Raw genomic sequence first — 22,322 nt, 5'->3', positions numbered from 1 at the left:
GACCCCTAGTCTGGGAATTAAGATCCCACATGCCACACAGGGCAGCCAAGAATTTTTTAAATTAATTTTTTAAAAAAAGGCCAGTCAGCACCAAGAGCCCCTCTAGTCTCTGCATTATCCTCTGAACTTGGTTTACAACCAAATCACTTAGTCAGAGGCTCGTTATAATCCTTCCAAGTGAGAAGCACTACTTTTTTGTTCTGAAGCACCAATTCTGGCAGCAACTTGGGTGCACTGTATTCATCTAGCCCATTTTGTAGATGCGTGCACTGAGAAAGAATGAGTAAAAGCAGACTCAGAAAGAGATTAGAAGAAACAACTGGCTTTTCTCCTTTTGCCCAAGAATTCATAATCAAGCAGAAAGGAATAGTATTTTCCCAATAAATAAATGTGGGTTTCTTTCTTCAAAATCCTGCTTGCTTTCTCCATCTATTTTATCTTTTCTTTTATACTAAGAAGAAAACTGAAGCATGAAAGTCCAATATCAGAAAACATAGCAAAAAGCCAAAAATCTGTTGAGCTCCAGGGTAAATTCCTGAACTTTCAGTGGGTTAGATCTTCAAGGAAGTTAATCAGCTACATCCTGTCTTTCTAATCTTTGATGGGATGAAAAATGCAAGCTAAATGTGGAGGAAACAAAATCTTAAAAGATGTGGAGGAAAGATTAGCCCTCAGGCAGAAGTGGCCAATGGTGGGCACACAGAGGGCGAGCTCAGCTCTGCACGGCCACTGTGCCCCAGGGACGGGGCTGCGGGCTTCACCCAGGACGACAGAGCCCGACTGGCAGCATCTCCGTGGGCAGGGGGCTTTCGGAGCCCTGGGCTCAGGCGGCTGTGAGTCCTCTGTCTGAGCCCTTCTTGAGGCAGCTCCTTTTCTCTCCTTTCGTTCATTCCACTCAGTTTTTCTATTGGTTCTTCATTTATTTATCCGCCCCCCCCGCCCCGCCATGTTCTCCCATTGAATGGAGGTGTCTGTCCTCCGGGCACCAGGCTCTTGAAGAGCATCTCTGCTCTGAAGTCTTGTCGCTGCCTGTCCTTCCTGGACCACTGGCAGGTCACTCCTCCAGGGAGGTCTCCCAGGGAAGATGGCCCCCACTAGGGGGAAGGCCAGCTCTAACCTAACTGACATTCCTGGGGAGATGAGTAGATTTCTGAGACCAATCAAAGGAGTCCTTGTGATGGGGACAAGCGGTTTTCTCAGAATTTAGGGTAGCAGTCTCTCTTGACTGCGTTCTAGCCACTCAGCGCCCACCACCACCATATGTGCCATGGATCTAAAGGGAGAGGAAAGGGAACCCTGTCCTTAATAAGGACCACTCATCTGTAGGGACTCGAGTTGTTGAAAAGCATGAAGAAGCTGAAGCCTGGTAGTGATACTGAACTGGCCTCTGTACCCCGGCACCGAATTGAATCTCAGAGGCAGAGTTTTCGGTGAAGAAGAAGAGAATAGCTTTACTGCTTTGGCAGGAAAGGGGGACCACAGTGGGTTCATGCCCTCAAAACTTTGTGTCCCGACTTGGAGGGGATAATGGGGAGTTTTATAGTAATGGTTCAGAGAGGAGGGTGGGGTCAGCTAGTGGACATTCTTCTGATTGGCTGATGGTGAGATAATCAGGGGTCAGCATCATTAACCTTTTGTACTTGTGGGCAGTTTATAGTTAACTTTTCCCACATGGTGGTGGTTTCAACATCTGCTATACAACTCAAAGATAATATATGTATCCCTTAAAAGGGAGAGGAGGGCATGGCAACCCACTCCAGTATTCTTGCCTGGAGAATCCCGAGGCCAGAGGAGCCTGGCAGGCTACAGTTCACGGGGTCATGGAGTTGGACACAACTGAAGCAACTTAGCACGCATTGTATCCTTTATCAGCCTCCCCAGTGGCCTTGAAGGGGAACCAAGACCCTGTCCCAAGGCTGTTCCATTGCTTCTTGGCTGCTTCTCCCCATCTGGCATGCCCTCCCTTCCCTAATTAGCAAGTGTTTGAACCCGCCCTTTGCAACTCAGGGAAGGTCTAGGAGGCTGAATGAAACCTATTTCCTACAAACTAGAAAACTGGGGATACAGAAAAGCTTTATGCACCAGAGCTCCACAGGGTCCTGCTCCGTTTCAGCACACCTGTCTCAGCACAGCTGTCTCAGTTTCAGACACCTCCATTCTCCCATTGCACGGAGGCGTCTGTCCTCTGTGGCATGGGGTAGTGTGTGACCACACACAGCCTCACCCCAGAAGCTGCAAAATGCTGCCGAATACCACTGGCCGCCCTGCTCTGCTTTTAGCTAAAGACATTTCAGAGCTGTCAGCAGAGCCTGCTTTCTGGGCAAGTGTCTCTCCCCACTGCAGAGCTGAAATCTAATTCACAGCTTGGTCCCCATGTGACGACTTCCTCCCCAGCCCAGGGATGGCGTCAGAATGGCAAGAGGGATCAATAAGCTTGAGGAACTCAGAGAAGCCTCCGGCAGGTGGGCTGCAGAGCCTCCTACGGACAGCATCCCCTGCAGGACAGCAACAGAACAAGCCGGAGATAGAACAGTGGCTTCTGGCTGCACAGCCAGACACCTCATTCCTTTCGGACTGTGCTCACATTATAACCAAGTACGTGGACCCGGGCTGGTTCGCCGTCCCTCGCGTGGGAGAGAGAAAAGCCCCCAGATGAACATCTACAGGATGGAAAGCAATACATGTTTCCCCAGCCCTGCTCTGACTTCCCTGGAGACAGACGCTGGGTTGCGACAGAGGCCCGAATCCTGCTCTTCTCATCACAGCGGTCACACGTCTTGGCGATGGAGAGAACCGTCCATTCGTCCTGCAGAGTGGACACTTCAGATAGTGATACAGCAGCTGATGTCGCTGCCAAAGCTGTCCTGTGGCCCAGGGACAGGAAGGAGTTTGCAGTGTCTCACTCCACAGAAATATATTATTTTGCATAACATTTTATGGTTTACAAAGCATTTTCTTATCATTATCCTGCTGGGCTTTATTTTCTATTTCTGCCCGGAATATTGTCTTTCTCGATTGGATGACTCCAGTACCAGCCATTTGCCTCAGTTTCTGCCCTGCGAACCCATTCCAACATGTGTCCACCTTGACTTATTGTCCTGTCCACATGTCCTGTTCCAGCCATACCCTACACAGGCAGCTGAGCTTTGGGGATCAATCCCTGAGATCCTCCATTTAGAAGGATGGTTGTCCCCACTGGTGGTTATCTTTCCTGTAGCATAGACAGCCTCTGGGCAAGGAAGACAAATTATTTCAGGGAAACGAACAGTTTGGCTTAAAGCCTGTTCTCCGAAATAGGATATCCCAGCGGTTTTTACAGAGAAGAGCGCTGGTCTCATGATTTCCATGCAGACATGCAGGTTCAATAGGAATTGCTCCTAACAGCCTCCAAAGGAGAATGTGGCCCCACCAACCACCGAAGCAGTTTTTCCTTTCCCTCTCTGTCTGCCCTGTAATAGTGTCCGCACTTCTAACAAGTGTACCTGGCTGTCCTCCCCACCTCTCTCCCTGGCTTTCATCAGTGGCCCCCAGCTATTGTTCTGAGCCCTTGAGACACGTTGAACTCCAAGTCTGGGTAAGACAGCCAGGGAGGTGGTCCTGGCCACCTGAGGCCACACTCTCGGGCTCCTGTAATCCCTCCCAGGATGAGATGCTCTAATCCAATGGACAGATCGCCCCTCCCAGGCCCATCAGGGTCCCCTAGTGTAAAAACAGCCCCTGATTCTTTTATCCTGATCACGGCCAAAGATAAATTACTATCTGTAAAATGTCTCAAGTCCTTAAGGGACAGTTTTACTACCAGGTGCATGAAAAGCTTTGCTCTTTCAAACCCATCGGCTTTTTCTCCTGTTTGAAGACTAGGTTCTTCATTTTCATGGTTGCCATCATCATCTTCGTCAATAACATCAATTCTCCAGCACCTACTGCTCGGATCCTGTGGGGCTGAATGGCACACAGGTGGCGCATTGTATTTGTTGAAGGCACCTGCCTTCAGAGAACTTCAATAACTGCATAGAGAGATGAAGATCTGCATTGTGCCAAGCATGTCTCCAGGCACACACAGAGATAAAACAGAGAAATGTAACTACGTGCGTCATGGTGATGAACTTGTTGTGTAGTTGAGTGGAAAGAAAAGGGGGGATTATAGTGATGCCAGAAAGGGGGAAGAGGGAAGATCACTAATTCCAGAGTGTTTCTTCTTCCTTGTAAGGAAAAATACTTATAACCATCCCCTTTTTCCTCTCTTTTTGGTCTCTTGTTTGTCTCAGGCTGGTTGAAGGAAAGAAGGGGGTCAAAGTGGAAAACAGACCTTTCCTCTCAAAACTCATCTTCTTCAACGTCTCTGAACATGACTATGGGAACTGCACGTGTGTGGCCTCCAACAAGCTGGGTCACACCAATGCCAGCATCACACTGTTCGGTGAGACTGAGCCCCAAGCTAGACAGCAAGGAGCACAGTGGGGGGGGGGGGACGGGGAGTAGGGAAAGATGGGGTCAAGGAAGAGAGTCAGGAGTAGTTAGGCGGGGGTGGGAGAGAAGGACAGGGATGAGGAGGGAGGGGGAGAGAGCGAAACAGCACGGGTGTGAAAGTGAACACCGGGTTTCATTCTGTACTAGAAGTCCTGACACTGCAGGAAAGGGTTTGGGGGATACTGAAGTGACATTGAACTTTCCCCCGAGTATCTCCTTAACTGACTGTGGGGATGGCAATCGGATCTAGTCGTTAAGAACCCAGAGAGGAACATACACTACTTCCATACTTCTTCCCTGGATGAGTGTGAAATGTTACCATTTCTGAAATGTTTTCTGAACCTCAGGATATAAGAGAAACTTCATTGTATTAATAAAAGTAGACTCATGGGCCTTGGGATCCTGAGTAATGTTAGTGTCAGATGGAGAATTAACATAGCCAATGGGTGTGTCCCTGGTTCTCCATCTGTGTCCCAGGGCGTTGGGCTGCATTGAGATATTATCTGTCCAACTGAGCCACCATCTCGACAGAAGTCGCATAGTCATTCATGCATTAATTCATCCAGTCACTATTCATTGAAGGACTAATGTGGGCAAGGCAAGATGTGGTGCCTTCATGGCACCCCCGGCAACTGGAAGGGTGCCAGAATCAAGGGAAGGAGGCAAGGAAACAAACTTAGATCCCCAGGTCTCATGCTTCTGTGGGGAGAACAGTCACACAGACCTGAGCCTGGATGCCCGAGAGCCATTCTGCGTCTCTGACGGGCTCCCTCCCCAGGAAGAAGCAGACTGTCCACACAGCCCATGGGGCTCATTTCTGGTTGCTTTGTGGGGCGTTGGGGGTGGGGGGAGGCACATCCCTCCAGGCCCCAGCAAGTACCTTAGCTTGGAATCCTTCGATTTGTTCCCCCATCTCCCATGTTAACAAGCACTCTCGAGTGTCCTGGGGAGGGAAAGGTAAGGAAGCTAGCAGATCATTGGCAGAAGCCTAAACCCCTTTATTCTGAGAATTCCCAGATAATCTCAGAGCTCCATAAAGCACCCCTCATCCCCTGCCCACCCTGCCACATCTCCTCCATGGCACCACGGACCCCGATCAGATCCAGACAGCCCACCTGTGCTCTTCCCCTGTTCCATTCAGATTTCCAGATTGCATTCCATCCCCCCTTTTACCCAACACATAAAATAAACCCCAGCTTTATCCTCCAGGGCTGGGAGGGGGTAGGCTGCCCTTGATCCCAGGACTGGCAGACCGGAATGGGCAGAGCTGTGATTAGACTGATGGATGTGTCTGACGCCTCCCACCCAGGGACAGTCATCAGGGCCGCTCACGTTTGTCAGCCTTTTGGCTTTTTGGCAGGTGTCTGTCTGCATGAACAGAAGGACCATGATTAGGAAGGGGCAGCCCCACCTCCCCTTGCCTCCCAGATCCAAGGCTCTCCCCGCCCTCCTCCCACAGCCTTCCTCTTCCCTGTAAACAGTCTCCCTCCTCCTTTGACCCCTTTGCTCCTCCGAATCAGATGCATGAAATGGTTTTGCAACTGACTTTATCACTGCTGTCTAATTCCCTGGCCTCGTCCCCTGAAGCCATCTAAGATGAGAAGAGAGAGAAAAAGCAAACTTTAAGAGTGAAATACCGGCATTTGTGACAAGCAATGCAGTGAAGCATGCGCCATAAATCTGCTCCTTTCCACAGACCCGTGTTTGGCAATTAAGACCTCTGCCCGCATCCCCGGCAGTCTGTCAACATCCCCTGCACCCCGTGTGTCATGTGGGACGGCCCTACAGTTGCCAGCTTTCTGGAGTCCAGGGGACTCTCTAAAAGCATGTATGGAAAAGTGATAGTATGGACTCAAGTAAGTTTAGAAAGACTCAGATCAAACAAAGATGAACTGGGTCCATGTGGGGATGTTCTTTAACACAGGAGGGCTCAGAGCCCTTGCATGCTAAATCTCTAAGAGGGAGAAACAGTTTGGAACATTTCCAAATTTAATCAATGAGCAACCAGGTTTTTAGCCTCATTTAAGAGAGCATTTCTGAGAAGCCCGTCACAGCATCACCACCTGGGTGATGCCTAGATCCATGGGGCTACGGAATCCCATTAACGTGCCACGCCTGCATTTCCACCCCCTTGGCTCACACTGCAGCTGGTCCACACAGCCCAGCCCCTCAACTCTTTATCAACACCCACTATCAATAAGGCCTCTTGACAAATATAAACATGTTAGCGAGTTTTCTATGCCCTTTCCCGTGATCAGACCAATCAAGCCGACTTGCGCAAGTTAGAAAGCAGCCTTTGCTTTATGCAAATACACAACCTTTGTGATGAAACTCCTTCTCCTGTAGCATGCGAGAGCTAGCTAAATTAGCATCATTTTGCCACCAACCTGCTCGGAAGCTGCACGCATGACCTGACGTTGAAAAGTGAGGGATGCTGGTGCTGGTTAGATTCCTTCAGGGTCAATACCTTTGAGGTACTACAGCCAAATGGGGTAGGGGTGGTCCTTCCTAGCAGGAACCCTACCAGTAGGATTCTGAGAACCTGGTCCCTGAGGCTCCAGAGGCGTCAGGGGACCAGGAGAATTCAGCCCCTGGGATCCTGAATCACAGAGATTCCTGGGGGGGCGGGGGGGCCTAGCTCCTGCCGTGGTGCTGGGAGGCCAGAAATCTCTGCACTTGGTCTCCCCAAGTGAACCAGTGGAGCTGTGGATGAGACAGAGATCTCATCTGGAAAGAGGCTTTGGTCCTCTGCTACTAAGTCAGCACCCCAGCTCAGCACACGCCCAGAGTCCGTGCTCCTGCGGGGGCTGAGAACGCATGGCCAGCCCCTCGCCTTCCAACCTCAGCATCCTGTGTGCACGCACCCAGCCCTTCACCGTTCCTCATCTGCATCTTGCCCCACCACCTCTGGTTTTTGTGTGTTCCTTTATTTCTCCATCCCTCCAGAAATGTTTGTGAAAAGCGGTATACAAACTATATATGATGGATATATAGCTACTGTATATATAATATGTGTGTTTGTTTTCATTTTTCTCTCCTGTGTGTCCCTCACCCGACATAGAGCTAAGTGAGCCTACAAGCTCATCTTTGTTGCAAGGTCAGTATCCCCCCCCGTCCCCCTGCTTTATGGGTTCTCCCCTCCCCGCTTTCTCCCAGAGCCCCTCCCCCTGCCCTCCTGTGTGTTCCCCGAGGCTCCTGTCTGTCCAGCAGCTAGTGGATGGCGGCAGGCGCGAAGTGGGTTACTGGGAGCTGATGAAACTCCAAGGACCCCCTTACTCTCTGCTCACATTGCCCACCTCCCCTGAAGGGCTGGGAAGGGAGAGGAAAAGAAATAACCCTATCCTCTCAAAGCCTGGGGGTCTGCATGGAGACAAAAGGCTCAGAGAGCGAGCAACAGGCAGAGAAGTCCACCCACTGAATTCTTCTCATAGGAGCGTCAGTGACAGCCCCCCCCCACCAGCCACAGAAGCAAACCCCCAGGGCACGGAGTTTCGGAGGGTCCCTAAGCTGTCACAGAGCATTCGTGGGGAGTGTCTTCCGGGAGGAAGGTGGGCAGGTGCCCCTGCAAGGTCCTTGGAGTGGACGCCGCTGAGCTCCTGTCCAGAACCCGACTTCCACGGGTGCTGTGCTCTTGGGCAGGTCAGGAAGTATCATTCAGACTCAACTTCCTCTTCTGGACCATAGAATTGACCACCCGCCTTACAATCTGAGAGTTGTTCTAGCCTTCACCTGAGAACACATAGTAAAAAGGCTTTGAAAACCACCAGGTGCATCTTGAACCATTGGAGCCCAGTCTCTGGTTACAGGGACCCCCTCTCCCCATATGACGATCCAGGGGTTCATGAACTCATTTCTCAAGCCCTCTCCCTACCTTCTTCCCACCTCTTCCATGCCAGCCCTCCTCAGCCTGTGATACCTGCATCTCTCGCCTCTTTTTACTCAGCCCCTCAAATTGTCTCAAGGTCCCTAGCCTAGTTAAAGTGATTCATTTAGGCCATGACTAAATGCTCAGAAGTGGGCCCAGGCTGAGTGGTGGAATTGGACGAATTCCATGTGTGCTAACTTTTCCTGCGGAGGACAGTGCCGACCCTCAGAGAGCCCCGCAGGAAAGCGGCTGTGACCACAGTCAAGAGAGTGTCTTTCCCCACTTCCCACCATCCTTCTCATCCCACCTAGCACCCCCCTCATCTTGTTCATCCATTCACATCTGGCCATGCAAGCAATCATCAGAGGATGGCGTTAGACTTGGGGAGGGGGAGATGGAAGAAATGAATTATATGGAAAATTATTTGACAGAAGAGGAGAAAGCTTTTATGGTGAGAAGATTCAGGGATGCAGTATTCACCTTAGTGATATAGAGTGCCATGGTGATGAACCACAAACAGGAAAATGAAACAGAAATAGAAAGAAAGGGAAGTCAATGGAAGGCTCCAGGTTCAATTAGTAATTCAACGTATGCTTATTGAACCCCTGGCCAAGGCATATGCACAGATCTCGAAGAACATTGGAAAAGTAGCAAAGGACATATGGTGAAAAGGACGTGTGAGAGGCTGGAGGTAGGGCAGAGGACAACTTGCAAGGGACTTTGAGTGACTTAGAGTGACTCAGCTCATTGTGATCACTGATATCTGTATTCTCAGCTGGAAAGGGAGCTTTTAAAACAGGGATTGGTTGCCAAGGAGTTAGAACTCCACTACAGGTGCATCCCAGGGATGGAGGGAGCAGGTCCCACACTGAAGCCAACAGTAACAAAACTGACCAGAAGCAAACAAATCCCTGCCTAGTTCTGAGCAGGGGTCTAGGAGCAGAGGCTCCACCTGCTGACTCAGAGCTGAGCATCCTCACCCCCGCTCTGTGCTCTGTGATCCGCTGTGAATGTGGGGCAGGGTCTCCATGTCAGCTCTCTTCTCTACGTTGCTCCCACCCCATCACCCTTCTCGTTGGGTGCAGGGCAATGGGTCAAGGCCAGTGTTGTAGATGGTAGAATCCTGGAACATTCCAAGACTTGGATTAGTGTGGTCTTCAGGGTGGCTGTCAGACTCTTGTACACTAAGGGCTGTATTAGAGAAAACAGACCATGCTCTTGGGGCCTTTATCTTATGCACTGCTCTCTGTGTGTGTATGTGTTGCTTTTTCCTCCTCCATGGCTAGCCTACCCAGGAACAGAGCGCTACCTCATTCCTCTGGAATACACCCAGGTTATGCTCCTCTCATTTAGAAGGATTTCCACCCATGAGGAACACTTAGCTTTAAAAGACATTCCAAGCTATTTTGTTACTCAGTTTCCAAATGGTGCAGAAGGATCCAGAAAAGAGAATTTTGTTCCTTCTCAGCATTTTCTGCCACCATGATGTATTTCTCTGCTCCCCCTCTCGCAAACACAATGGCCTGCATGTCCCCCTCTTGTATTAATATGTAGTGCTGCAGGACTCCCGCAGGACTCCCACCAGTCCTTAGAGTGGTGGATCCACCACCGTCCCTCATGCCCTCCCTCATGAGGCAAGTGTGCCGGGGATGCACTCAGCGGCTCGGTGGCTGTTCATTTCCCATCCCTGGTCCGTTGTCTTTTATCTCCTGGGCGAGGAGTCAGATTTGATGGTATCAGTGGTCTGGGGAAGGTCGGCTGATTCATGCCGGCCGAACCTCGCAGTGACCCTCAAATCATCTTAATAGAGAATGGGGGAGCAAGTCAACTCTGTGCTTCAGGAGAAACAGTTGCAGTGGGAGAGAGGATCTATTCTTCCCTGCTGAGGATGAGAGAGAGCTCGTTAAACCCAGTCTCCCAGCAGTTAGCATTTCTATGGCACATGTGTGTAAATGCAGAAGGTACCAAACTAAAATCCCCTCGCCCTATTTCTGGAGTGTTTGTGTATCCTGTGTATCCATTCTGGCATGAATCCAGCCCTCTTCTGCTCACTAGTAAAGACAACAGCCCTGTGGTCACCTAAGAACTTGGATTCAGCTGGGTTTGGTGGCAGAAAGATAGTGTTATGGATTGACCCTTGACTTCTCTGAGTCACCACTTTGATCTTTGATTATTGATCTGCCCACAGCCTTTTCTGGAGTAGATTCTTGGGGCAGCTAATGTCCAGTTGGATCAAGAGTTGTATCATGTCTCAGGTGCCTTTAAAGAGCAGACTGAGAGTTTGAATACATGGGGACGCACTCAGGTGATCTTGGTCAAATTTCTGGTTGAGTCTAGATGGAGTCATCTCTAGGTTATTCTTCCTTCTATATGCAAGGATCTTTGCACGGAGAATCCTATCACTTTGATGCAGACGGCTTTAATGTCATTTTCTTTTTCTCAGTTTTATTTTCCCTTATTTCAAGTATGATGGATGAGAAAAATTGTAAGATATTTATTTATTTATTTTTCATTTATTTTTATTAGTTGGAGGCTAATTACTTTACAATATTGTACTGGTTTCTGTGCATCATGGTGATTAGATACCTATACACACTGTGGAGGCCTTCCCAGGTGATGCTAGCAGTAAAGAACCCGCCTGCCAATACAAGAGACATAAGAGATGAAGGTTCAACCCCTGGGTTGGGAAGATCCCCTGGAGAAGAAAATGGCACCCCACTCCAGTATTCTTGCCTGGGAAATCCCACGGACCGAGGAGCCTGGTGGGATACAGTCTATGGTGTCACAAAGAGTCGGACACGACTGGAGTGACTTAGCACGCACACATACACGTACCCTGTGGAAGGATTTCCCATCCTCTGTATCCAAGGTGAACACATGCAGAGGCCCCCAGCTAACGAGGAAAGATGAGAGATCAGCCTGCTTCTGGTCAGTCAGCAGGATAGGCTCTATGCATTGTCCCAAGAACCTGGACTGGTGAATGGAGGTCTTTCCTGGTCCAGCCAGCAGAGGGGAGCTGATGCCCAGCATTTCCCCAGGCAGGCCCCAGCAGCAGGGATGCAGGTCTTACTGCCTTAGATCACCCCAGAGAGAGGAAGCCCTCGGGGCCAGCTGGTTACAGTCTGACTCATCAAGAGAGGTCAGATATCAAAGGTCTGCCCTCCTCCAGTACACAGAACCTCGCTCACTAATATCTCAAAGATGCATAGATGAATGCCAGTTAACTTTACAGATCAAACAGAACATGGGCACCTGCATTCATATTACTGCAGGAGGGCCTAGGCTTTAGTTTTATAATAAAGCCTGCAGACTTCAGGGCTTCCCTGGTGACTCAGAGGATAAAGAATCCATCTGCAATGCAGGAGACCCAGGTTCAACCCCTGGATTGGGAAGATCCTGGAGGAGGGCACAGCAACCCACTCCAGTATTCTTGCTTGGAAAATCCCATGGACAGAGGAGCCTGGCAGGCTGTAGTCCATGGGATCGCAGAGAGTCAAACACAGCAGAGTGATTAACACTTCCACCTCTACTTCTGCGGACTTCAACTAATTAGAGGATAGTCTGGTGGCTAAAGAAAAAAGGTTGTTCTACGGAGAAATGTTTATTGGCTTGGGGGCTCAGGCTCCAGGGTACCAGCTTCCCCAGCCAAGACATGGCGGGGATGTTGGATCTCTGAGTCAGAGATCCAATGTGAACATCCTGCCCCAAGCCCCATGCAACCTATGCCAACTGACTTCCCAGCATAGAGGAGGGGCACGTGTCCAAGGGCTGGGCTGTGGCCAGGACAGTATGGGGTCTGGGCTGGTTCAGCCTCCTTCCCCCAAACCATCGGAGGGTAAATTAAATGTCTCTGGCTGCTTTCTGCCTTAACAGTGGCTTGTTTTTCATTTCTTTTAGAACTGAAAACCACAACTCTGCCCCCTGGGAAAGGTTGGTATGTTTACTTTCCAGGCAGCTGCTGCCTTGGGCTGGGGGGCGCAAGACTTATCGCCTTCTTGCAAGATGCATTCTCTTCTGCGCTAACCCCAGGAGGCAGCCCGGTGGGGACCGCCTGACCTCAGGCCGGCCCTGTGTCAATTCAGATTAACTATCCCCAAGGACATCGATTCTCCCCGGGTGCCTCCCCTGCAAAGTCTAACTTGTCTTTGCTGGCAGCACTAATGGGGACCTGTCAGTGCCCAGAATAGCTCCACGTCTGGGCCCTTCTGTAGCAGGCCCGCCTCTTTCTTTGCACACGATGCTCTAATGCGATGATCTTCTTGGACCTTGGCCTTGCATGCTGGCCTCTGCTTACCTCATTCTCTCTTTTTCTAACTTGGAGCTGGAAGGGAAGTGGCAGGAGGAAGGGGTCAGGGGAAGGAAGGGGGCGGTTCTTGGGTGAGTCACTTGGCTACGAATAAAAATTCATCCTATTTGGGGGCTTTCATTCTGTCCAGATCTTTCCGATGGATAATTGACACTCGTCACAGCTCTCCGGGACCCTGACGGTCCTGGTAATTAGTCTCTTCAGGCCTCCAGAGCTCACTAATGAGACTGAGGCAATAAGGCCTTCCAGGCTGAGTGGAGGTGCTGCTGGATGGAGCACACAGACCTCCTGTGTGGCCGCATCACTGAGCAGATGGGCTGAGCTGTTACTCTGGCCAGCTTGGGTTCTGAGAGGGCCTCGCAGCCGGAGCCTGAGATCCACACCTGCCTGGACAGCAGGTCCTCCTCTCGTGGGCATCCTCCTGTGCCGATCAGTGTGGGCAGGCCTGGGGTCCCCAGCTTGACTGGTACCCGGGCCGGGCAGGCCCTGCAGCCCCACTCTCTGCTCTCTTCCTCTCTGGAGATGTGAGCGGCCCGCAAAGCCACAGCTCTGAGTCCATGAAAAGAAAACTGTATTTGGAGACAGAAAGCAAGGGACCCTGGGGACATCACTTAAGGTCTCCAAGAGTGAGTTTCCACACATTAGAGCAGGAGATAACAGCCTTCATCTCCTACATGAGGGACTTCAAGGGGCCAGAACCCATTTCCAGGTGCAAACACTCCACCTGGAATCCTAACCAATATGGCCTTACCTCTGGGTATATCTTCCCTCAACCACGTGAATTTTCAGTGACTTGTATTGGGAGTTGTTAGAAAAGTGGGGGAAAGGTGTTTGAAAGACGGCAAAGTAAGAGAAGAATGTTTTGCTTCGTTTTCAGTTTGGTTTGTACTTTTCTTTTTCAAGTAGAACCTTAAGAAAAAGAAAAATACAGACACAAAGTAGGTATAGACATGTCAGCATGGATCACTGTTCTGGCCCCTTCCTTCCTTCAACTAATGTTTGTTAAGTACCTGCCAAGGGCCCAGCTGGGCACAGATCCTGCCTTTATGGAACTCAGAGCATGGAGGAGGAGACATGTGAGACACATGAAGGGAACTGTAGAATGGGTGTGTATTTTAATAGTGGGATGTGTATGGTGTGGTAGAAGGAAACAAAGCAAGTCAAAGAAGGCTGCCTGGAAGAGGTGGCTGAGGCCAGAACAGAACCTGGAACAAGAAGTAGGAGTGAGTCTAGTGAAGAGCATTTCAGGCAGAAGATGTGATATTGGGAAGAAAAGAGAACAGGCTGGAAGTTGCACACGTATGTGTGTTGCTGGTATTGTGTGGAGTAGGAGCAGGGAGGGCCCAAGGCACACGTGTTCCAAGAGTGAGGCTAAGGATTCAGAGGGCAAGCCTCTGAGTGTCCTACAGAGCAGCTGAGAGGTTTCCCAAAGGCCAAAGGTATCTAATCCACTAGTGGTCTGGTCAGCTTAGAGTCACAGAAACATCGGCCTGGGGTTGGCATAAGGAGTCAACCCAGAAAGTCCAGGGTGGGTAGTGGACAGCTGGTGCTTGGACTCTGGGAGGATGTGAGGAGACCCCCGCCTCAGGTTTCTGCAGGAACCGCCGCTGTTTCCTTCTCCAGGGCAGCTGTGTCCAGAGAGATGCTGGGTGGGGAGCAGGAATGGGTAGGGAGGCGAGGTCCTGCTGGACGTGGTGGTGTCCAGGGGAGCGCCAGCCCCACGGACACGCCTGGGAGAGGAGGGCAGCTACGGAACTTCATACTCCGAGTGCCCTCCCCGCCGCCTCACACCCAGCCGGCATTTCCTCTCCTCTCTGGAAGGCGTTCTCTGATTCGGGGGATCAGGGCCCTCCCCACAGGCTTCCTGAGTGCATCCCCGAGGCAGCAGAGCACCCAGGAGCCCCAGGGGGGCAGGAAGAGTCAGAACACAACACGCACCCCAGATACCTGCCACACCGCGGCCGTTGCCAGCTGCCCGGCGTGTTTGCCAGCTCCCAGCTGCCTCCCGTGGGGAGCTGCAGACTCCCTGGCCAGCAAAGGCTTCTGACTTTTCTTGCCTGGCCAGGTCCCTGCTGGGCTGTCTGCCTGGCGTGCGCATCCTCCATCCACCTCCCTGGAGATGTGTGGTCCCTGTAGCCCAGAGGAGTGGAGGGCGGCAGGGACAGAGAGCATCTCCATGCAGGAAGGGGCATCATCCCCTTTCTCCTACCAGGCACTGGAACAGGAGGGCCACGCTGGGGTGAGTGGGAAGTGAGTTTCAAAGCTATGTGAGCCAGTGTTCAGGAGAGAAAGGAGGTGAGAGAGGAAGGGAGCCCTGTGTGAATAGATACCTGTGTGTCCGGATGCATGAGCAAAGTGAGCAGAGCACACTTGGAATCACAGGCAGCGTGCCAGGGGGAGGGGCGTGCAGCCACCAACCCTCCCATCACACCTGGAACCTGGCTCCCAGGGACCCAGAACAAACTCCCCATCTCAGAGCTGGCCTCGGGCAAAGATAGGTCTCCCCTGCCAAGAATCTTGGGGTGTCCCAGAGTGGAAGAGCATCCCCTCTGGAAGCGGCTTCTCTCCTGAGATTCAAAGGACTGCTGTATAGAGTCAGCAGTGATTGAACATAAGAGCTGGGGTTTCTGGTGATGATTTGCATAGAAACAGGAGTTAGATTTTAGAAGATGCAACCAACTTGTGATCAATGGTCAAGGAAAAGCAAATCTGAAATTGAATTACAAGTCATCCAGAGCTTTGGAGGTTCACAGGGGTGCCCCTTTGTCATGGGTATGCTGTGGACTGGGAGAGGGAGGATGATAAGCTTTGTGTCACCAGACATTCACCTCCCTGTGAATGTCATCTCTTGTCCTTCTCCTCAGGAGAACTTGCACTGCCAAGAAGTTCTGGCCTCAAGAGCACTGCGGTTGGGGAGGAAGAAAATTTCCTATATCCTTCTGGGTACTTCTGGATGGCTTAGGAATTAAATTGACATGGAATAGAGTAAGAGGGGACAATAAAATACAAATTTAATAATTACATATATACGTGAACGGAGAAGGAAATGGCAACCCACTCCAGTTTTCTTGCCTGGAGAGTCCCAAGGACAGAGGAGCCTGTTAGGCTGCAGTCCATGGGGTCACGAAGAGTTGGACACAACTGAGCGACTTCACTTTCACTTTTCACTTTCACGCATTGGAGAAGGAAATGGCAACCCACTCCAGTGTTCTTGCCTGGAGAATCCCAGGGATGGCGGAGCCTGGTGGGCTGCCATCTATGAGGTTGCAGAGAGTCGGACACGACTGAAGCGACTTAGCAACAGCAGCAGCAGCATATACATGAAAGGGGTTTCCCTGGTGGCTCAGTGGTAAAGAATCCGCCTGCAATGCAGGAGACACAGGAGATTCAGGTGTGATCCTTGGATCAAGAAGATCCCCTGGAGGAGGACATGGAAACACACTCCAGTATTCATGCCTGGAGAATCCCTGTGGACCGAGGAGCCTGGTGGGCTACTGTCTATGGGGTTGCAAAGAGGCAGACACGACTGAGGGACTGAGCTCACACATACATGGAAGAGACAAGGAAAACTGATGCACTCACCAAAATGTCCCAAACCTTCATCTTAAATGCCGTCTTCAGCTAGAGACAGAAGAGGATGCTGGGGAGAGGGGGTTAGGACTTCAAACAGAGAGGAGGCATTTCACATGGAGATGGAAATGTTGCTGTGTGGTGGCAGTTATTGGTGGGCAGGCAGAGATGGACACAGAGGGAAGTATAACAGACAGATTCTGCAGGCTACTTCCTGTCGCCACAGCCAGTTCACACCGTGTCACCTGTGGTGACAGCTCCCTTCCTGGGACAGGTCCTCCTTCTACATTCTTTACCCAGTCAGATGTTGTTTTTGTTCAGTCGCTCAGTCTTGTCTGACTTTTTGTGACGCCATGGACTGCAGCACACCAGGCTTCTCTGTCCTTCACCACCTCCCAGAGTTTGCTCAAACTCACGTCCGTTGAGTCAATGATGCCATCCGACCATGTCATCCTCTGTCGTCCCCTTCTCCTCCTGTCTTCAGTCTTTCCTACCATCAGGGTCTTTTCCAATGAGTCGGCTCTTCACATGAGGTGGCCAAAGTATTGGAGCTTCAGCTTTAGCCTCAGTCTTTCCAATGAATATTCAGGGTTGATTTCATTTAGGATAGACTGGTTTCATCTCCTTGCAGTCCAAGGGACTCTCAAGAGTCTTCTCCAATACCACAGTTCAAAAGCATCAATTCTTTGACGCTCAGTCTTCTTTATGGTCTAACTCTCTCATCTGTATCAGTTCAGATCAGTTCAGTCACTCAGCCATGTCTGACTGTTTGTGACCTCATGAACTGCAGCACACCAGGCCTCCCTGTCCATTACCAACTCCCGGAGTCCACCCAAACCCATGTCTATCGAGTCGGTGATTCCATCCAACCATCTCATCCTCTGTCGTCCCCTTCTCCTCCTGCCCTCAGTCTTTCCCAGCATCAGGGTCTTTTCCAATGAGTCAGCTCTCCACATCAGGTGGCCAAAGTATTGGAGTTTAAGCTTCAACATCAGTCCTTCCAGTGAACACCCAGGACTGATCTCCTTTAGGATGGACTGGTTGGATCTCCTTGCAGTCCAATGGACTCTCAAGAGTCTTCTCCAACACCACAGTTCAGTTCAAAAGCCATCAATTCTTTGGTGCTCAGCTTTCTTTATAGTCCAACTCTCACATCCATACATGACCACTGGAAAAACCATAGCTTGACTAGATGGATCTTTGTTGGCAAAGTAATGTCTCTGCTTTTTAAGATGCTGTCTAGGTTGGTCATAACTTTCCTTCCAAGGAGTAAGCATCTTTTAATTTCATGGCTGCAGTCACCATCTGCAGTGATTTTGGAGCCCAGAAAAATAAAGTCAGCCACTGTTTCCACTGTTTCCCCATCTATCTGCCATGAAGTGATGGGACCAGATGCCATGATCTTAATTTTCTGAATGTTGAGCTTTAAGCCAACTTTTTCACTCTCCTCTTTCACTTTCATTAAGAGGCTCTTTAGTTCTTCTTCACTTTCTGCCCTAAGGGTGGTGTTATCTGCATATCTGAGGTTATTCATATTTCTCCTGGCAATCTTGATTCCAGCTTGTGCTTCTTCCAGCCCAGCGTTTCTCATGATGTACTCTGCGTTTAAGTTAAATAAGCAGGGTGACATTATACAGCCTTGACGTACTCCTTTTCCTATTTGGAACCAGTCTGTGTTCCACATCCGTATATGACTAATAGAAAAACCATAGCTTACACCATGCAGACCTTTGTCGGCAAAATAATGTCTCTGCTTTCTAATATGCTGTCTAGGTTTGTCATAGCTTTTCTTCCAAGGAAGATCAAAGCTTCTTCCTCAGTCTTGAGCTTTGACCATTCTCAACTCAAAATAATCTGTGTGCCAAAGAGACACTTTGGGGTGGCGACTCACCACCCTTCATTGAGAAGCAGCACCAGAGACCCGGAGGCTGGATGACCTGGTGCATTTCAGACTCATAACTGTTCAGGGGTAGGCTTAGATTAGAACAAGAGCTTTGTTCCAAAGGTCTAAGAAAGAAATCACATGGGCATTGCTTCCAGGCTAGGAGTTCTAAGACTTGAGAACATAATTCCATATGGCATTAGGGAGCCTGGCTTGATGGTAAACTGTAGTAGCCAGAATTGTCTCTGTGTCCAGCATCCGAGTCAGGCAAGCAGGTCTGGCTTTGTCCCTTCAACCTGGTGAGGATGTGGACTTAGCGAGGGCACCAGCTTCAAGTGCCTCTGCTAAGTCCAGTGATAGCATCACCGACTCAATGGACACGAATTTGAGCAAACTCCAGGGAGACAGTGAAGGACAGAGGACACTGATGTGCTGCAGCCCATGGGGTGGCCAAGAGTTGGACACCACTGAGCAACTGAACAGCAACAACACAGTCCCGTGCGACAGAGGCTGCCGGAGCAAGTGCGGTCTGAGAAGATGCCTTGCTTCATTAGGCGCCTAATTCATCCAGGCATCCAAACGTGTATACTGTTCATGAATCTTAACTGCATTTGTCATCGGAGTTCATGGCCATGGGTCTCAGGGAGCCGGAAAGCTTAAATGATAGGGAAGCTGCTGGGGAATGTTATGACCTCATAGTTACCTTGCCTCCCGAATTTGGCTCCATCTCCAAGAGTATCTGTGTGCAGGCCAGGCCTCTGTGTGGCTCTTAGAGAAAGGCGCCATCCATCTCCCCTCGACAGACACATGCCATGGCACGCTCTGCATCCCACTGTCCCTGTAAATCCTCCCATGTGCGCGGCCAGAAGCCATCTGTCTCTTGACTTGATCCCACCTCATGGCAGCTGGGTTTGACCTTCTGAGCCTGTGGAACTTGAAGGAGGTCTGCTCTTAGCTGGTCCAGATTGGGGAGAGGCCAAGAGCACTGCCCTGAAATAGAGTGACTGACAGAAGGAACGCCAAGGCTGCTGAAGCATCTACAGGGGGATGGTCAATGTGTCCACCAAGTCCTTTCCTGTAGGACAGTTGGAGCGGCTGAAGGGCCACGTGGATGTTTGAGGCGGGCAGTGCTCAGAGGGGTTGGACGATGATGCAGGCGATAGAGGGATCTCACTTTACCAATGCTCTGGGTAGGGTGTTCATTAATCCACCACCTTCTTCTTGAGCCTGCCCCCTGAGTCAGGGCCTCCACGTGTTCTGATGGCAGGGGAGTAGCGGCCACCTGCACACCAAAACCCACACCTCTCAGCCCCTCTCTGCGCGGGTGGACTCCCCACCACTTAACCGTGTCCTCGGGATCAGGCTGCGGAAGGTTCATTCCCCACGCAGTCCCAGTGTGTGGACCAGGGGCGCTGGAGGCTCCCAGCCAGAGAGGCACCTCTGCGAAGCAGGGGGCCAGGCTCATGGCAGGTGTGTTCTCTCCGCAGGCCCGGGCGCCGTCAGCGAAGTGAGCAACGGGACGTCGTCGAGGAGGGCGGGCTGCCTCTGGCTGCTACCTCTCCTGGTCTTGCACCTGCTCCTCAAATTTTGATGTGAGAGCCGCATCCCCGACGGGGAGGAGCCGCCGCACCGTCAGCACGTCAGCGATGGCGACCGACAGCATCAAGGCGAGCACCCCTGTTCTAAAGCAGACACGATCCCACCAAATTCAGACAACAGAGCCGAAGGGGACACAGATTTGAGGGAGGGGAACCAAGAATGCTCTGGGAAAACGAATTGAATGAGGACGCTGGAAATCACCGTGCAGATACCTAGGTACAGCCGAGTTTTCTTTCTTTTTCCAAAGTGGGAAGAACACCCGTGGCTCTGGACCCACCCGTAAACTGCATGGCGTGACCTCTGTTACCAGGCAGGCAGGGGCTCAGCCGCTCTGCCCACCACAGTGCCCCCCACCAAGGAAAATTCTGGAGTTCAGCCACCCCAAATTCAATCATTCCATAGAGAAGAACTCAGAGGGAGGCGAGCGGGCCCATTCCTGGAATGTGTCCCTATTTTGTGTGTGTGATGAAATGCAGCATCAAAAAGATAAATAAAAAGGAAAAAACAAGACAGCCTGACAGCTACAACAATCCCACAATCAACAGTCACAAAAGATATTCTTAAACGTTCTTTTTGTTTGTTTGTTTTTCATTGTACTACAAGGACATCATGGATAATAAGGGATTCTGATTCATTATTAATTTTATTAATTATATTTTCTGATATGAGTCTAAAACTTAGTGCAAAAACAAGACAAAACAAAACAAAACAAAACAAAAAAAGAGTACAGAGAGGAAAGGGGTGAAGGGAAGTGTGCTTGTTAAAGGTTAGACATGAATAGTGTACTTCTTACCTAGGTTTACAACTGGTGGACCACACACCAGGCTAATCACCTGGTGAGGATTTGACAAATCCACCAAAAAAAAAAAAAAGAAAGAAAAACCACATACAATTTAACCAACATCTCCACCAGCACTACAGATTTCTTATTCTGTGCATTTAATGCAGACAATACTATGCTTCTACATGCTGTTTAGAAATGGAAGGGTGACCTGCACTGTATCTTGAGTTTGCTGACAATGCTTCTTTTGATGACATATATTACACAGTATATGTATATACATATATTTTTTTTTGTTAGAGTTCTAGCCATTTCCTTTCTCAGCAGGGTCCTTTCTCAAACATTACTGCATGCTGTATATGGCGTTAGCTGTGTGTTGCTCTTCTAAAAGATGATAGAGTTTACTGGTAATTGTGTAATCAACTCCTGCCTTTTTATTTTCTTGGGTTATTCACATGTCAGAGACATTTCTAAAACGCGACAAGAGAAACAAAACACTAACACCAGACGCAGCATCTTTTCCAGGGGCGGCTCTCGGACGTGAGGGCTCATGCGGGAGGCCCGGCTTCTCCAGCAAGAGCCCCGGGTGTGGACAGACAGCAAGCTGCCGAACCAACTCCGCAGTCAGTAACCACTCTCTTGGGAATCTAGGATGCCTTTGTGACCACTGGAGAATCGAATCCTCTTGGTTTATTTTATTTAATTTCCCACCTTTGTGTGCGTGTGTATGAAAGAGAAGAAAAGGCAGTTTTTAGGTAAACTTTTCTTCGTCCCCCGAAGTCTGGGAACCGGAGGGGCCTCGGGGAGGGGTCCTGATGTGGTGAGGAAAGGTGGGATTGGGGGCTGGGAGGGAAGGGTTGTCTCTGACTTGACATTAAAAAGTGTTCCATGTCCCTCTTCACCTGGTGTGGTACCTCATTGTCAAGCAGGGGGTGTGGGGGAGTAGAGCCTGCCTGGCTCAGGCGTGAAGGTGGGGTTGGCCTCCTGACTCAGGCTCTCTGGCCCCCTCTGGGGTGGAGTGGGGTTCCCCGTGGCGTGGGCTCTGACCACAGGCAGGGGTTCAGGAAAACACTCCTCCATTACAAGCGGGGGAGGTGAGGCTCTGGCGACCGCACCTCCAGTGCCTTCAGGAGGACCTGCTGTGTCCACAGCTCCCCTGTAACCCAGATGGCAGGTCCAGGGACAGCTTTCACACATGATTGCTTCTGGGGGCAGAGTGCAGCCATCGCCCCCCAAACCCCTGAAACATTGTGCGTGAGTACTGACACATCCTAAGCCCCATCGGCCAGCGTGTCGGGGACTTTCCGCCCAAGCCTGCCTTCCAAACCTTGCCTCTAGAGACAAATTAAGAGAAAAGGTAGGTGTTAATGCAGAATCGTTTTCAAATAAGTCTAACCTGTTCTGATTCTGAGACTTCAATAAGCAGCTGAAGAGTTGCTGAAAGGCAGAAATGAGGTCAGAGCTGAACCATGCAGGGATTACTGTGCTGTGGTGTCCTTGGGGGCCAGTCCCACCCGAGAGAAGGAGGAAGTGTCGGAAAGCAGTCGTTTCGTTTCCAGCAGCTCCTGGCAGCTTTGAGAAAAGCTTGTTGACTTCATGTTTCTTTTTTAAAAAAAATTTTTTTTTTTCATATTCTTTCCCACTGGTTTATCACAGGATCTTCAGTACAGTTTCGTGTGCTCTGCAGTAGGACCTTGCTTATCCATTCTAAATGTAACATGTTTGCGTCTCTTAACCCCAAACACACAGCCCACCCCTCTCCCACCCACCCTGCTTCATGTTTCTTTGCACCTTTTCTGACCTTCCACCTCCACCACCAGGTGTCAGGTTCTCCAGCTCCCTCCTGGTA

At 50.4% G+C, this 22,322-nt stretch overlaps 1 protein-coding gene across 6 annotated transcripts in view; it reads left to right on the top strand.

Moving 5' to 3' along the window:
• The window catches only part of NTM (neurotrimin), a 1,022,340-nt gene extending 1,000,966 nt beyond the window's left edge, over positions 1 to 21,374 (top strand). For 2 of the 6 annotated variants that reach the window (XM_043452245.1, XM_043452251.1), the window contains exons 7-10: positions 4,269 to 4,420; positions 7,532 to 7,567; positions 12,233 to 12,265; positions 19,581 to 21,374. In XM_043452245.1, coding sequence (XP_043308180.1) covers positions 4,269 to 4,420; positions 7,532 to 7,567; positions 12,233 to 12,265; positions 19,581 to 19,684 — 325 coding nt within the window. In that variant the 3' untranslated portion in view covers positions 19,685 to 21,374. The remainder of the gene's footprint in view (positions 1 to 4,268; positions 4,421 to 7,531; positions 7,568 to 12,232; positions 12,266 to 19,580) is intronic. The other 4 variants (XM_043452249.1, XM_043452248.1, XM_043452247.1 and 1 more) reach the window with 3 other exon arrangements.
• Positions 21,375 to 22,322: the final 948 nt, after the last annotated feature.

Source organism: Cervus canadensis, chromosome 29 (assembly GCF_019320065.1).
Source record: "Cervus canadensis isolate Bull #8, Minnesota chromosome 29, ASM1932006v1, whole genome shotgun sequence".
NCBI classification, from domain to species: domain Eukaryota; kingdom Metazoa; phylum Chordata; class Mammalia; order Artiodactyla; family Cervidae; genus Cervus; species Cervus canadensis.
Note: the sequence above shows the minus strand (reverse complement) of the source record. Positions and strands in the feature narration are given on the sequence as shown.